Here is a 16,598-nt window from a genome sequence, read left to right as displayed (position 1 = left end):
ATCAATTATCATGTTATTATGTAGAATAGCTTGATCTAATTCAAAATAAAATCAATTTGAGATCTCATCACAACCAACCAGGTTCAATGCACACGCTAACAACTAATTTAAAATCAAGATTTGATAGTTTATAAGAAAGAGTGAACTTTTAAAACCTTAATAAGTTTTGTCAAACATATTAACATAACAAAAAAGAGTGTGTGGGAGAGCATCTCATCCGAATTAGCTGGCTTCTTTACTTCTTTGTTGCCTTGTAAAGGGGAATATTAGTTGTCTCTAATCATTGTCATTATCTTAATAATATAACAACAAATTAAAATAATCATAAAAGCAGAGTAGAGAAAAAAGAAGAATAAGAAGCTTGATATTTGAAGGGAAAAACAAATGTATTTAGCAATATGCGGACATTCCTCTGTACAATGCACAGGAATCCTCTTAGGGATCAGTTAACAAATACTTATAAATCTAACATGTGACTTAGGGAAAATAACAAGAGAGATTAAACAAGTAAATGATGCTATTCAAATTTATTTCCTCCGTTTCATAATATAAAATGTTTTAGAAGTTTTTTTTATAATATAAAATATTTTCAACTTTCTAGATAACTTTTAGATTATTTTTATATTTTATTATTATTTATATTATGCAGTTTTGTTTAGGATTAGTTAAATTTTTTTTAAGGGGTCATTTCTTAATCTGCACATAATTTCATTCCAAACATCTTATATTTTGAAACGGAGTAATTATAAATTAGTAAAATAAAAACATACGATCGATTTGTGAGAGAGCTTTTTCGGATCTAAAAAGAGAAGGACACGTGGCAGTTGCGCCGCGTAAATCGCGCCGTATCACGTGATAAGGGAAACATTTTAGTTTTTGGCAGCCTACCCTCTTCTCTGTTCTCTCAGCCTCCACCCCCCATCCATCACGTGGCCAACTCACACCTCTCGATTATTGCGGGTCCCACTTATCTTTTTTACGCTATCCCGTTTTCACTCTTTTTTTTCTTCCTTATATAAGAATTTTAGTTTTCTAATTATGGATATAAAAAAGCTAATGACGTACTTCAAAAAACTAACGGAGAGTAAAAACTTCAAAAGAAAAAAAAAAAGAGAAACTCTATCCATTTCCTATACAAGATAGGAACTGTAACCCTTAAATGGCAATGAAAAGTAATCCAAAAATTAGTTTTACTAACTTTTGTACAAAACTATTCAGCATTTCAGAGTGTATTGTCTTGCCACGAAACCCCAACACCATAAATCAGTTACTAATGAGTATGTTGACAATGTTACTTTTTTTTTTTTTTTGTGCTATGACAATGTTATAAATGCTAGCTTTTGGGGCTGGACAAACCAAGTTAGCTTGTTAGATCTCGGGTCGCATATACAATTGTGTGTGATATATATATATATATATATATATATATATATATCTGGTTTGTGAGATCTGATATCACGTCTGACTTGATTGGTGAACGTAGTTTTCATGCCATATAGAGAGACTATAGAGTCATGTGTGTGCCAAGTTTAAACTGAGATTTATGTATAGCCACATTTAATATATATATATATATATATATATATTATTTCAACACATATTTAGTAGTGGCTGATATCATTTAAACAAAAAAATTGCTTCTCACAAAAAAAACTTAAATGTATTATGGATTATGTAAGAATCTTCGTACACCATAGTTTAATTCACTTTACATGTACAAAGCTGCGTTAAACCTAATTATTGTTTTCTAGATTATCACATATTCACATGTATAAATTTCCTTTGATAACAAGATTGCTTTAGTTTTGGCATGAACCAAAATAAGTGGATCGTCCAAATACGTATTTATTCTAAAGTGAAATATTTCTGTTATTATATTATACAGGCAGTAAAAAAAGGAAGGTGAAAAGTGAGATTTGCAAGAGGGAGGGTGGTCACGTGGGGGTGCCCATTCCCTGCCGTTAATGTAAATCAGGCACACTTGCCTTCCGTCTCGGCGTGCGGTGGGTCCCTTTAGAGAGTCGCCGGTACTGTAGAGTCTTGAGAAGACACTTTTTGACGCCGTTTAACTCCAAACGAACGTTGCGCTGCCGTTAAATTGGTACGGGCACAAAATGGGAGAGGGAGAGAGATAAGAGACGTGAGGGGCACGTGCCTTGCTAGAGAGAGAAGCGGTGGCGACCGGTCACTTTCTCGTGATGGTATCACGTGAGGCAATTTTACTCATCCCTATGGGTCCTCCTCCTCCTTAAGCATTTCTTTTCTTCCATTTTTTTTTAAACTCTGACAAAAATAAATATCAGAGAGCGAGAGAGAGAGAGAGAGGTATTACATTACAACTCGAGGTAAAGTAAAGTAATAAAAACTCGTGGGTCCTTTTTTGTGAATAAATAGCAGACACTTGTGATTCTCTCTCTCTTCTCTCTCTCTCTCTGTGTGGTGCTGCTCTCTCTAGTCTTGAGTTGCCAATTTAACACTATACTATACAATTGTGGAATTGTAACCTCATTACAAAGACAATTAGCTTTGAGTTGTCAAAAGACATACTATATAACTAATCACCAAAACAAACTTAAAAAATATGTATGTGTAAGTCATATTTTACCATGGAACCTACTGTTATACTAAAATTACATCATTGTCTCGTTAACATAATGAAAAAGGGATATTCTCTCTTAACGACGTTTTTAATGGAGGATTAAAAGAAATAAAGAAGATAAGATAAATTATGTTGGGAATAGAAGGAGAGGGCATGTGCTGTCCTTTCTCGAGTGACCTGTCGGTTTATGGGTCATTGATAATACGTGAAAGCGAAAGCTGTGGAGAGAGAGAGTTTTTATTTAATAAATATCATAATATTATACCATCACATTCAGAAGAGAAGAGACGACAAGAGAGACGAGAGAAGACAGACTCTCTCTCTCACAATTCATCAATTGCACAAAAAAGAAAAGAGAAGATGTGTTTTCTTTTGTTCTGTTCCCACACTGGTTTCTCGCTTACGTGGCTCTTTCTCTCACGTGCTGGACTTGGGCTTTCCCTTATTTTATTTTATTTATTTATTTAGTATTATTCTTCTTACTGGATGGCGATTTCGATTAGGACGCGGCCCATTCCGAATTCGACAAGTGTCTCCTCTGTATCTATTTTTTTAATTCCAGTGATACTTTTGGACCAACCAAAAAGAAGAAGAATAATAATGTATTTCGCTTGGTCCAAAAGTATCTCACTCTTAAAAAAAAAAAAATTCCTTTTTCTAGTCAAATAATAAAGCATCATGACACATGTTGACAACAAAATAAGTGCAATAAAAATAAAGCAATGATAAATTATGGGCCGTCCATGGGCCGATACGGTGCACATGCCCCAATAGTTCGACCGCCCTTTTCAGCCCTTTCGGAGATTTTCATGCGTTTTCGGATCGATTGAAACGTCGGCGTCTCGCATCAAGGAGGTGAGATTTATAACGCAGATCCTCCTCGCTCGAATCGACGATTTCTCACAATTCATCCGATACTGAGATTACTCTTGTTCCTCCTCCTCCGCCGTTGTGTTTGAGGCGAAGAATTGGTTTCAGATTCAGTCGTAGTTATCTCTCGATCCTTCTCTAGCTTTTGTCATGGATCTGTCACGCGAGCGAGTTGAGCAGTCTCAGGTAACTCCTCCTCACGACGATTGTATCCATGATGATTTTGGTAACGATATTAGGGAATCACGATCCGACTCTTGTTTTGGTGTGATAGAGGGAGGAGGTTGCGACATGGTTATTGAAATAGGGTTGGAATCTGGCGGGAGTGTTGTTGTTGAGAATTTAGGTGATAGTAGTGATATTGATGTTGGTAATGGATTTGATGAACCTGATGACGACGATTTCTTCGCTGAGCGGAGAGATTTTGGGCCTGAGTTTCGCGATATTGCATCGTTGGGGAGTAATATCCGTTTGATTACTGTCGAATCGGGTTCTGATGATGAGGAGCTTGAGAATGAGAGGGAGATTTGGGGGATTGATTTGGATGAAGAAGATGTATATGTCAATGATGATGATGATGATGATGATGATGATGATGTTAGTGTGACTATCCCTCTTTGTTGGGATTCACTCCAGTTAGAAGATCGTGGAGTCACAATTGCTGATGAGTTTGATTGGGAGGAAGTTGATGATGGTGTTGGTGATGTTGTAGGGGAAGAGATTGAGTTACGAAGCGGTTTTGCAGAAGTTGATTTCAATGACGAAAGTTCGGTTTCGGTTTCTGTCTCGCCGATTATCTCATTGGAGGATTTACCAACAAGGGAAAGAGCAGAAGGAAATCGTGGGTGGGAAGTTTTGCTGAATCATACTCTAGAGATCAACTTTGATGTGGAAAACAGAGAGCTGTATATTGTTGGTGACCATGACGATCAAACAACCGAGTATGAGATGTTGTTTGAACAGTTTGCTGATGCTGAGGTTTCCGTTCTCGGGTTACCCCCAACTTCCAAATCTTTTCTCAAGAATCTCCCAATGGTTCGATTGGATGGTGAGAGCAATGATGATGGTGTGGTTGTCTGTGCGGTTTGCAAAGATGAGATGAATATCGGAAACGAAGCGGTTCAGTTGCCCTGTAATCATAAGTACCATAGTGAATGTATTGTACCGTGGCTCAAAGTAAGGAACACATGTCCTGTTTGTCGCCATGAGTTGCCTACAGATGATGCAGAGTATGAGCAAAGGAAGATCCAGAGAACAACAAGTACTTTTAACCTGGTTCTGTAAATGGTAAACATCATCCCTCTATGTAAGATTTTTTGTCTTGAGTAGTTAAAGAATGTATATATTCTATGTCTGGATTGTGTCAAGCGTCTCCTTTGTTGTTTCTTTTTGTTTTTCTAGTATGGCCTCATTGTGTAACCTATGTGATGGTGAAAGCTTTAGGAGGCTAGCTTTACATAGAAGAACATATGTATTTATTTTGATATTTGCCTTGCTTTGATCTCATTTTATTGACTTAGTTTATTACCTATATATATATATATATATATATACATATATATACTTTTTTTGGTTTATGCGAATGAATGTCTGGATTTGATATTTACAAATAATAACTAGTAGCTACGATTTAAATCAACCCTGGTTTTCAATTTCTTTTGCTTGACAGCTTTTTTTATGTTAAAAGTAGTTCGATTAATCCGTTTGTGGAAACAACGTTGCTGTTTGGTAAACCTAATCTTACTAAATTGAAATCTGTTACACATCACAATCTTCTTTTGTTATTTTTTTGTCCCTTACTAGTCTTCAAAGTTCATCGGTACCTCTTGTTTAAGAAATACAGTAAACATTAATGTGCAAGCTGTTATCATCCGATGACTCGTTTTGCTGTGGCGCACTAATGTTTTTGTTTAAAGGTTAATTGTGTTTAGAAACAAACATTTTACAGAGCCATATTTAAAATACTGACAACACAGCAACATTGAATTACAACAGATGAACACCAAGAGTTTTCGCATAAATTTGGTTTAGTGATAGTTATAAAAGTAAAGGACATGAAAACCGAACAGCTTTAAAAGAAACTAGAGCTCATGAGATTCATCAATACAAGTCACGTATTTATATATTCATTTTCAGCTATTGTTTCTATGTTTGATGAAAATGTTATATATATTTATATATGTTTTTTTTTACGTTTTAAATTTAATTAAAATTAACCTTGACAGATGTGAAACTGCAATCGACAATTTTGTCAAAAGGTTAAAGGTGTGCCACAAGAAACTAGTTAACTAGTAGCTGATGAAAATTTTCCAAATGCATAAAGAAGACGCTGGCTGAACAAGAAAACCCAATTAAGAACATTTATAACTGTTGAATGCTTAATGACTCAATGCAATTAAATTTATTTATCTCATTAGTTAAAAAAGATAAAACCTTTTTTGTTTTTGGTTTTTTTTTGGTTAAAGGGTTTACTTAGAACTTAAACTTGAGCTACAAGACAAGATATACATGTACTTTCTCTGATCTAATAGATTATTATTGTAATCCAAAAATCTCTTTCTCTCTCCCTTTCTATATTTCTTTCTCAAATTCCATCATCTAAAAACCAAACATGGAGGCTGATAAAAGATCAACAATACCCTTCTCATTATTTCAATCTTTCCGAAGGAAATCCATCTCGTAACAATGATTTCAACTCGATGTTCCTACAAAACCCACATGATGAAGACTTCCATGTTCATGACCATCATCAAGTCGACAATCATGAACAGCACCATCATCATCAACCGAGTGTTGTGGTGGATCAAGAGAAGAGGCTAAGGAGGAGGGCGTCTAATCGAGAATCGGTAAGAAGATCGCGGATGCGGGAGAGGAAGAAGATGGAATGGTTGAAAATGCAAGTAGCACAAGTCATGGCGTCCAATCAGTTCTTGTCTAACAAATATATCAGCTTGTTGGAGTACAACAACCAGATCTGGCAAGAGAATTCACAGCTCAAAGAGACAGTCTCTTCATTATTTCAGGAATATACTATATTTCATGGAGAACACGATTATGATACGCCAAGATTTATCAATGGATTTGATTTAAATCAACAATATCCACATCAACCAACTTAACTCTTAAGCCGAAAAAGGTTATATTTGTATACTCCAATGCTTCAATTCAAACATTATTTGCTTATTTACTACTAATTAAAGCTATCTAGTGGATTATATATTATATATACATAAACTAGATTGAATAATTGTGTTTATATATATATTGCTTCATGAATCTCTTTGTATCTCTTTTGCTTCTTCAACCCTTTGATTTCTACTTTCCCGTGGGTTCTAAAAGCTTCCGTGTTTGAAAAAAAAGAAGAAAAATCTCCGTCAGAAAAAAATTGTAGGAATCTACAAATGTCATTTGTTTTGTTTTTACCTATTAACAGCAAATGACGAGACAAGTACATAGATTAATGTCAAAAATTGATATTAACATGGTTTCATATTGATAAATTTAATGAAATATTTTCGAGGAATTCGTCATGATATATACATATTAGTCTTGAACCAATTGTGGGTTTGGCGTTATGATTTTTTACGAATAACAACCATAATCCAATAAGTAGATATGTTGCTAAAGCAGAGATGATCTGGTGATTTAAAATTCTTGCTGTTAAGAAAAAATCTATCGTAAAAACTTGTTCAAAAAGAAACAAAATCTTGGCACACAAAAATTAAAATAAGAAAATATATATACTGTTGCCATATAAGATGCCCACACGGCCAGTCCACACACTTATACTTCCCGAACGATATGTCTATAATATTGCAATTGATGACAACGTAACAAAAGGTTTCTCACAAACTATCGACAAATCGACATATCCGTATTGTTATCGTGGTTGTACACTCAGTTGAAACTATACGAGTACTTTTAAAATCTCAATTTAGTCCATAACCTTCATTATTTGTTTAATATCATATACCTCTATATATGACATGTTAAGCTTTTTTTTTTTGTGTATATCGAGTCAATGAAACCTTTTTTTGTGTTTTTTCGTACTCAATTAAACTAAAACCCATGTGAAATCAATCCATAGACCTTTTTTTCTAAACATCTTCTTCGGATCCAATACTAATAAAAAAACAACTTGGGCAGCAATTGTTGGGGGTACGTATAAGGAGCAATGATTCGACATTAGTCTCGAACTATAGATCAATTTGTGTAGTTACTGCAGGAGGGTGCATGTGAAAAAATGTCAAAAAAAAAAATTGGGGTAAAAGGACGAAAAAAATAAAAAGAATTGCAGAGAGATACACGTGCAGAAGAGATATGTCCCCTATGGTCACAAAACATGTTTCCCTGTCTGTACTAAAGATACAACCAAAGATGATGGGTTCTTATTTTCTGTCTCGATTCTCAATTATAATACAACTCACACTGTGTGCACGTGTGTGTCAATGCCAACCAAATCTATGCAACATTATTTTTTAAAAAATTGTTCTAAATGTTCATATTTCTTGTAAGTATACAATTTGTTTTTTTGTATTGTTCAATCAATCAGTGTAGTGTTCTTTACTAAAAAGATGACACAAGCTTACTTCAATTTTTTTGTTGCTGTATATGTGTTGTCCAACAAGTGAGCTCCTTACATGTCATTAGAAGAGGATGATCATATATAATTATATATATCCTTTCTCCATATAATTATGAATATAGATATATTTTTGGTATGCTTTAATTTACATGGTGATTTTAGTAGCTAGAGGTGGAGTTCATTTTTAAAAGTTTCGTAGATTAATTATAATAGTTTGCATATATTGATTTGTTGTTAAAATGTTGATTCTATATTGGGCGTGAAGATGATTTTAACATTAGTATATAAGAAGATATGTTTTAATTTCTCCACTAATTATCAATTGGTTTTGAGATGATATTATAAGGTCTCACAAGTTCTGGTACTTATAGGTATAGTATATTTGGATTAATCGTTAAAAATAGCTAAAATCCTTAAAATTTATTTATTATAGATGGTAAATTCTTATTTATAAAATTATAAATTCTCACTGGTGTGATGTAAAACTAGTAGTATGGAAAAAATTAATACATACAGATATAATAATTAGAATAAGTAAATTAAGATGGTATATCTAATTCCATAATGGGGTACTATGGTGACCATAAAGAAACCCATGATGGAATGCATTGATGTACACCTCAAGAGAACGAAGCTATATATCATTATCATCATCTTCATCACTGTATCTGTACTATGATCGCGGTTTAATTACTCACACACGTCTCTAACATAGCGATAATTAATCAAATATAACTACGCTACATATTTAGCATATCATCAGATAGAGATATTTTTTTCTTCATAATTAAAACAGAAGGAAATAACATTTGAGATCATGTAAGAAAAATAACATTGGAATTGGAACATAACACTTCAATAAACATAGACACAAAGTCAATATATAAAATCAAACTAGTTGACAAAAGAAAAAATCAAACTAACCCTTTTTGTCTAACCGAACCAACGTAGCTATGAACTACACTGTAGCTATCATTACCATCATCATAATCATGATTATCTCCATCAATATCATCTTCATCATCATTGACGTTGTTGTGAACCCTAGTCGTCTCCACCAAAACCATCTCTTCATTAGTCTTTTTCTTCTTCTTCATTACAGAGTTTTGCTCCTCAATCTCTTGGGCAAGTTTGACACATGATGTGGCTTCCATGGGACCAGAAGATGCATCAGAATCCATCGAATCACCACCATCGCTATCTTCTTCTTCTTCATCATCATCGTCATAGTAACAGCCGTCGTGATTACGATCATGAGACTGTGAGGCTAAATACATCGTCCATCCAGATTCACAGCTGCGACAATCTTCATCGGATCCAAAGATGTTTGCAGACTCCATTCGTTTATAATTATAACTCTCTTTTTTTGTGTCGCTATGTATAAATAAATAAACAGAAAAAGAAACCAAAGAGAGACCCTAAACAAAGAGACCAACAAAAATTAAAAACCCTAAAGTGAGACAGTAACAAGAAGAAGAAGCTGAGATATTAAGTAAACAATCCAACAAGCAAGTATGCGTATATCATCAGTGTATGTATGTAAAGCGCGTATATATAATATGTGAACGTGTGTGTGTATCAGTGTATGTATGTATATGCATTTGGTGATAAAAGACAAAATAAGAGGTTTTTTTTTCCTAAGAAATAAATCAATTGAAAAATAATTTAAGAGTTATTAATTTGGGAAAAAGAGAATATTCTGTAAAAAAAGAGAAAGAAATGGAAAATAACTTGATTTTTTTTTTTTGGGAAATTAAAAGATAATTAGAGGCTGACTTTTGTAAAAGATAAGGGGAGAGGTTGGGTGGAAGAGATAGAGATGGAGAAGAGGTTGTATTTAAAACACCTGAGAATTGCTATTTATCTCTCATCTTCTTTCTGACCAAAGAACAGCTCACTACCTAAATTTATGTATAAAAATTAAATAATACAAGACAAACATACCCATCCAATTAATAAATTATTTTCGAGATAAATAAAAACTAGGAAAAAACTAAAGAAATCACATTAATTTTAGCATAAACAAATAAAGAAGAAACACACATGCATTATTTGTAGTTGAAATATTTCCGTTGATTTATCACAAGATAATAACATGTCGTCAGTCCATATATATACTTAATTTTAGATAATTAAATAGAAAAATTGGCATCACACAGAAAAAAACAGTGTAAACCGTAATCAAACAATATATTTTCCGTGTATGGGTTAGAATATAGTGTGATTATCATCATAGAAGATATATATTTTAGTTTTCGAAAATATAATATGATGTTTATAATTACAATATTTGCATGAAATTCATGTTATTTGAAAAAAGAAAACACACCCGATAAGTGGAATAAACTTATATCCACTTTTTACGATCGTTGTTTGTTTTTACATATAGAGGATAACCATCTATTGCGTATTCTGTTCGAAATATTGCTAAAACACATGAGATATTTTAGATAGAAGAAAACATAGCAATGTTCCATAAAAGTGAAGTTTTGGATAGTTATATCTTTAATAAGAGTTTTAACAACAACAACAACAACAACAAGACACGTTAATATGATTATTTAAACAAAAATTGAATAACAAAATGAGAGATAGATATAGAGCGAGAGATAAAAGAGAGAGAGGGAGCGCCATAAATGGAGAGAGTTGATGAGAACAGCAAGAGTCCAGCTAGAAGCCGTGAAGGAGAGAAAGTGAAATCTCTTATCTCGTAGAAGTATCATCTTTTAAATACTATAACTTTAAACAGCATATTTTCCAATAAATAATTTACTAAAAATATCGTTTTAGGTGTCATTGAGTTGTTGTAATAAAGAGTGCCTAATGATTTGTCGACAAACAAAAAGTTGATTAACTAATTTATTTTGTGAACAAAAATTATGTCATTCATATTTCATATCCCCTTCTTCTTCTACACATAAAATCATTACTAGCTAATATACTAGTATTTGTTGAGTGAGTGAATATTGTCTATAACACCAAGAAAATATTAAGAATTGATTAATTTGGTTGGAAGAGGTGTAATTATATGCATGTGACTAGTATGTAATGTCGGTGCCGTTAGGGTTTGGTTTCTAGTTAAGCTAAATTCGTCTAGTGAATACGGCACCAAAAAAACTCGATAAAGGAGTGTATAGCATACTATATAGTATATAGATAGATAGCATATAAGTATACAATGTACCATTATTAATCATTGTTAACTTAAATTTTTATAAAGGACCAACACTTATAACGAAAGAAATTAAGAGCAAGGGAAGAGTGTTTCCAACTTTTCTTAATTTATTAATGGTTTATACGTACATTTGCGAATTGATTCAATTGAATAAGTATATATGGTTGGGGAAGAATAATTTTAATCTGTAAGGAAAACATATTGGAAAATGTGTAATGAAACAATAAATAAGGAGGAGAAGTAGTACCATCCCAAAATTATTAATATCCCTCTGTGGCTTGTGCTGTTCTGTCTTTCTTAAATTTACTGCTGTTAAGTCCTTTCTCTTCCTCAAAAAGTTCAAACATCTCTCGTTTCCTTTGTCACAACAGCATGCAAAAAAAAATAAATATACTTTCTAACATGCATATTTTTTTCTACCTATATCAGGATTAATTCAATTCTATTCTGTTTTTCTCTTCACATGCCACTGACGACGACGGGCTATCACTTAAATTTCAGTTCAGAATCATGCCGTGGTGTAAGAAAACACGTTCTATATAGATGATCTGATAATATAAGAATTAAGGATTTATTGAAAGTTTGCATGAATCGAATGATATAATTTTCAAGATATCATTTGAGTAGATTATTATGGATACTAATATATATGATGGAATCTACAATACAGTAGTTACTAACACTGCTAAATGTGGAGTACTGTTAAAACTGCTTTTGTAACGTTACTAGAATACTTGCTATCTTAGTCTTAGGAGAACTGTATATGTGTACGGTATTTATAGTTTAATTTAGATATCGCATGATTTATCTTCAAAATGAGGAGATTATTGTAACTTATTATTTTTCATTTTTAGTAGATAAATGGGGGTTTTATATGTTAAATACTAAAAATTTCTGAAAATGGAAATATATATAGAAGTATAGGCACGATCATAATTTTGGTGGTAGGGGTACTGTAGGTTTTATTTTCTTTTCAATTTTGAGTTACAGAAGAGAGAAGTGAAGTTTTAAATAATAATTTTACTGAGAGTGAAATAAATAGTGATCAGACATCTATCTATCTTCCAGAAAATTGACTTACGTAATTTATTTCTTTTGTTTCTTTGAAGTGACTCAAATCCGTAAAAGTAAAAGGTCGTACACACACGAATACATAGGTGATTGTATGTATGTCGATTTTTTTTTTCATTTATAAAAGGAATAATAACTTCTTCAACAACATGTTATGGGTATCTACGGATATGTATTTATGTGTACCACTGTACCTAGTGAACATACAGATCTAAAGAAAAATGTACATGTACTATATACCTTACAAGTTGTATATGTCAATCAAGTTGTGATTGTTGACAACAAAAGATCAAGTTGTGATTTCCCCCTCACATTGGTTGAAACTCTTCAAAAGCTGATGACAAATAATATATAGGATGATGTATACTAGGTCTCGTCATAAAAACCGTACCCGAATACCCAATCTGGAACCCGACCCGAAAAACCGGGTTCGGGTTGGGTACGGGTTTGCTTATAAAACCCTATTAGATTCTATTTTCAAATACTTGTGGGTTCGGATTAGGGTCGGGTAATACCCGATACCCGTTTGGGTACCCATTAAATCCGAACATATAAACATATTTATAATATTTATCATTAATATAATGTAATTACCCCAAAATTATGATTATAATTTTGAATATTTCATTTACTTTTATACCTAAATATCAAAAATATTCAAAATATCTAAAATATTTTGTCACATAAGTCAAAATTAACTAAATTTATTTAAATTTAATTAATTTTAATTATATTTTTTCGGGTACCCGGTAGTTTGGGTACTAATCGGGTTCTAAATTTGTAACCCAAACCGACCCGAACCCAATAGTACCCAAACTGAACCGAACCCATATATCTAAAAATACCCGACGGATTCTATATTTCTAAACCCGTTTACCCGAACCCGAATAGGTAATATCCAAACTCCAACGGGTTACCCGAATGCCCAGCTCTAATCTATACAAAATGGTAACAGAAGTGTTAAGACTTAGAAAAAAATATAATAAGTCCAAAATGTCATGAATTTGTACATATTTTTGTTTGTATTAATACAGATTGCAGTTGTTAAGATCAATTTTGAACAAAATAAGATAATTGATGTAAGAAGAATTGTAAGTTCGTAACAGACTAACAGTAATATTAACACGATCCGTTTAGTTTAGTTAAATGCACACGATATGATGAGACATCAGAATATATATTGACTTCAACATAAAAAACAGAATAGACAATCAGTCAAGTCCGAAAAAAATAATTTTTTTAACTTTTTTAAAAATGAGCACAAATTTATTATAGCATCATTCTGACATATGCTGTTATTAAGACATAAAAAGCAAAAAACCAAACAAATATAAATAACATACAGACAAGAAGAGAACTTATTATAACCAGAATTATGGCAAATGCTAATTTTTAAAACAGATAATATTGTCCCTTAAGTAAATTTATTTGTTCCAATAGTCAAAAAGAAAATCCCGAAACCTAGTAGTTCAAATTACATTACGAAGAGCAATGTAGTCAATACTATAAAGTATCAAATATGTATCTAATATGGGATTTTTTTAAAAACAGCTAAGCATATATAAAAGAGACAAGCAATGTATAAAGAGTCTTTTTATCTTTCCTTTCACCTTTTTTTCGAAAAACCACCATAATCAGGGAATCATTTTGTGAATTTAGCGATCAATTTGTCGACGTGGATGATGATATCATCAATGCGAGGTCGAACAGCAGCCTGTGGTTGCAGCATCCAAGTTACGAACTGGTGAAGAGCTTCAGGGTAAGAAGCCTTTGGTCCAGTGTTTGGCCATTTGATCTGAGCGTTCACAATTGCGAGCTGAAGACTTCCACCGGATTCTCCAAGTGCATATTCAAATGGAGACACACCGTACCTGCAAATAAAAGAATCTTGAATTAAGTTTAAGTTTATCAAATTGTTTAAATCTTACAAAGAAACCAATCACTATTGCATTACATTATTGCGTATAATGTGCAGCCTAGTGACCAGATATCTGTTCTCTCATCAATATCTGCATGGCTTGGGCAATCCCAGAGCTCGGGAGCTCGAAACGGTGCTGAACAATGCTCAGATGTCCACTCCTATAAAAGTTATGAAGAAATTTGTAAAGTCACAAGTTTATGATCAATAGAAGTATATAACTATTCTCATAGAAAATAGAATGTCGATGACTTGATGAACAATATGGAGTGGTGAGACTTCAAAAGCTTGTCGATGGATACAAACTATAAAATAAGGAATGGAAATAGAACCTGTAACTGTAAGGCCTCTTGACGGGAGCGGATTTGCTTCCGTGATGGGCGAGCGCTTCCAAAGTCCATCAATATTGCAAGCGGAGGCTGTCCTTTTCTACGCGTTAAAAGCACGTTTCCAGGTTTGACATCGTTGTGAGCATATGGTGGCTCCAGCGAGTGCATGTGTTTGAGTCCATCACATAGCTGTAGTGGAAAATCAAAAGAATTTATGACTAATCACACAATAACTCACATGGCTTTTCAGTAAACTAAACATAATAGTTAGCAGCAAAACAAGAGAGAGTTGCAGATAACATCATTTTAAAAGCAAAAATTAAAGATGGATTTACAAAGCGAGTTTGTTACCTGGCGGAATATGTGCAACACATCTGTTGTTGAGAATGTTTCCTTTTTAGCCTTCATTGATGTGAAATTATCCAGCAAGGTCCCATCCAAGTGAACAGGAAATAGCAAGAAGGCCTCATGTTTCCAAGCTCCCTCTTGGCCGTCCTAACCAACCAAAAGCAACACACTTTTGAATCGGGCTTTACATGAGAAAATTAGAAAGACAAATAACAAAATGCTCAAAACGCATTAATCCAATGAAAGTTAAGCCTAGAGTTTACCAACCTTAACAGAAATAATGGCATGATCAAGGAGTGGAAGCAAATTAGGGTGATTGAACAATGATGAAACACGGATCTCCTCCCTCACCAATTCTAATTGCTCCTTGTTCTGAATCAAAACTTTCTTCATAGCATAAGTTCCATCAGCTACAAGAAAATCACATATTAAAACAAAAAACACTCAGGGTAAGTTTAGGGACAAACATGAAAAAAAATCAAATAACCAAGCCAGCTCAACAAGTCAAAGTTCCAGTGCCAATGAACAAATGCCAAATCAAGCTCAAGAATACCATAACTGCAGATGCAGAGTGCATCAAAAATTGGTTAATTCAAATTCAAACTATATAAAAGAGGATTCACAGTAATCACTATGTTTTGCATATCATCCTAGTTCAACTGGATGCTAGACAAGTCTATTCATCTCCCAATGTCGATGAACAATTGATGAAATTACCAAAAATTTCAGATGAACCATGGATTCAACAACTAAGCAAGATGTACATTTACATTATATGGAATAGGATTCGCAGATTTCGAGCTAAAAACAAACGTACGATTCCTACATTGTTATAGTTTGATTCCTGAAACAATCTCTCATAGTCCATGCTGATCTACAGTTTCCAGTATCCGATCTCATAAACCACAAGCGGATGGCAAACGAACACGAAAGCAAATCAAATCAGAAACGGCAGTTCCGAATTCAATCGAGATAACGCAGATCAAGAACTAGCGCGAATCAGCAATCACGACCGACAAAAAACCATAGATAGAGAGATTATAGAAACACTAACTAACCGGAGAGATGAGCCGGATCCTTGACTTTCTTGGCGAGACCACCAGGGGATGCGGCGGAGGGAGCGTCGGCGACAATCTCCTTGACCAGAAAGACGAAAGCGAAACCTCCTTCGCCGAGCTGCCTGACGACCCTGAACCGATTCTCATTGATCCATACATCGCCTCCGCCGTTGACGGCGTCGTAAAGCGCGTTCAATCCCGAAAACGAACAACCCATACTCACGGATCACTACGGAGTGTGCGTGTCTCTCTCTCTTCTTCTTAACGAATACGGATCGATGAAACCTCTCGATCTTCAGAATTCACGGATCCTTTCAGATTCGCATTATTCGAGATCTCAAAATTTCCCAAGTCTCTCTCTCTCTCTCTCTTATTCGAGATTTGGAGTTGAAGCATTCATGTCAGCTATACGATACTACAGGAGGCACACAATTCCGTGTTTTTTTCACTAATTAATTATTTTATCTTAATTTCCGTTTAGCTTAATTGGTCAGGTATTAGACCATAACGCAATCGCAATATGTAATTGTTTTAATTCAGTTTAACCAGTGAAAGTCGTGCCTATCATACCAATCAGTTTATAATCTGCAATTAAAGTCATCATGTAATATTGGAACTCGTTTAGTAACAGTGTATAATTAAAAA

The 16,598-nt window shown here is 33.7% G+C and overlaps 3 protein-coding genes across 4 annotated transcripts; 1 reads left to right on the top strand and 2 right to left on the bottom strand.

Annotated features, from left to right (window-relative positions):
* LOC104708281 (E3 ubiquitin-protein ligase CIP8-like) lies at positions 3,426 to 4,993 on the top strand. 2 transcript variants are annotated; one of them, XM_010424829.2, is made up of 2 exons: positions 3,426 to 3,655; positions 3,744 to 4,993. In XM_010424829.2, the coding sequence occupies exon 2, from the start codon at positions 3,761 to 3,763 to the stop codon at positions 4,751 to 4,753; it is 993 nt and encodes a 330-aa protein (XP_010423131.1). In that variant the 5' UTR covers positions 3,426 to 3,655; positions 3,744 to 3,760; the 3' UTR covers positions 4,754 to 4,993. The 2 variants fall into 2 exon arrangements, with proteins under 2 accessions (XP_010423131.1, XP_010423130.1); XM_010424828.2 differs by having other exon boundaries at positions 3,426 to 4,993.
* Positions 8,870 to 9,577, bottom strand: LOC104708280 (ribosome biogenesis protein bop1-like). Its single transcript, XM_010424827.2, has one exon. It carries the CDS (start codon positions 9,392 to 9,394, stop codon positions 8,969 to 8,971), a length of 426 nt encoding a protein of 141 aa, XP_010423129.1. The 5' UTR covers positions 9,395 to 9,577; the 3' UTR covers positions 8,870 to 8,968.
* Positions 13,674 to 16,386, bottom strand: LOC104708279 (probable serine/threonine-protein kinase DDB_G0291350). Its single transcript, XM_010424826.2, has 6 exons — positions 15,954 to 16,386; positions 15,163 to 15,305; positions 14,899 to 15,042; positions 14,551 to 14,736; positions 14,255 to 14,379; positions 13,674 to 14,171 (listed from the first exon to the last, which is right to left on the bottom strand). Exons 1-6 carry the CDS (start codon positions 16,168 to 16,170, stop codon positions 13,943 to 13,945), a joined length of 1,044 nt encoding a protein of 347 aa, XP_010423128.1. The 5' UTR covers positions 16,171 to 16,386; the 3' UTR covers positions 13,674 to 13,942.

Source organism: Camelina sativa, chromosome 8 (assembly GCF_000633955.1).
Source record: "Camelina sativa cultivar DH55 chromosome 8, Cs, whole genome shotgun sequence".
Classification (NCBI taxonomy): Eukaryota; Viridiplantae; Streptophyta; class Magnoliopsida; order Brassicales; family Brassicaceae; genus Camelina; species Camelina sativa.
The sequence above is the reverse complement of the archived record's forward strand: the minus strand, read 5'-3'. Positions and strand labels throughout refer to the sequence as shown.

Bases quoted from the DNA above. Each gene is read 5' to 3' on its own strand.
- LOC104708281 (XM_010424828.2), top strand. From the start codon at position 3,620: ATGGATCTGTCACGCGAGCGAGTTGAGCAGTCTCAGGTAACTCCTCCT.
- LOC104708279 (XM_010424826.2), bottom strand. From the start codon at position 16,170: ATGGGTTGTTCGTTTTCGGGATTGAACGCGCTTTACGACGCCGTCAAC. The intron at 15,043-15,162 runs GTTGGTAAACTC...TTGGTTGGTTAG, and splicing joins ATGCCATTATTTCTGTTAAG to GACGGCCAAGAGGGAGCTTG. The intron at 14,737-14,898 runs GTAACAAACTCG...TTTCCACTACAG, and splicing joins TGTTGCACATATTCCGCCAG to CTATGTGATGGACTCAAACA.
- LOC104708280 (XM_010424827.2), bottom strand. From the start codon at position 9,394: ATGGAGTCTGCAAACATCTTTGGATCCGATGAAGATTGTCGCAGCTGT.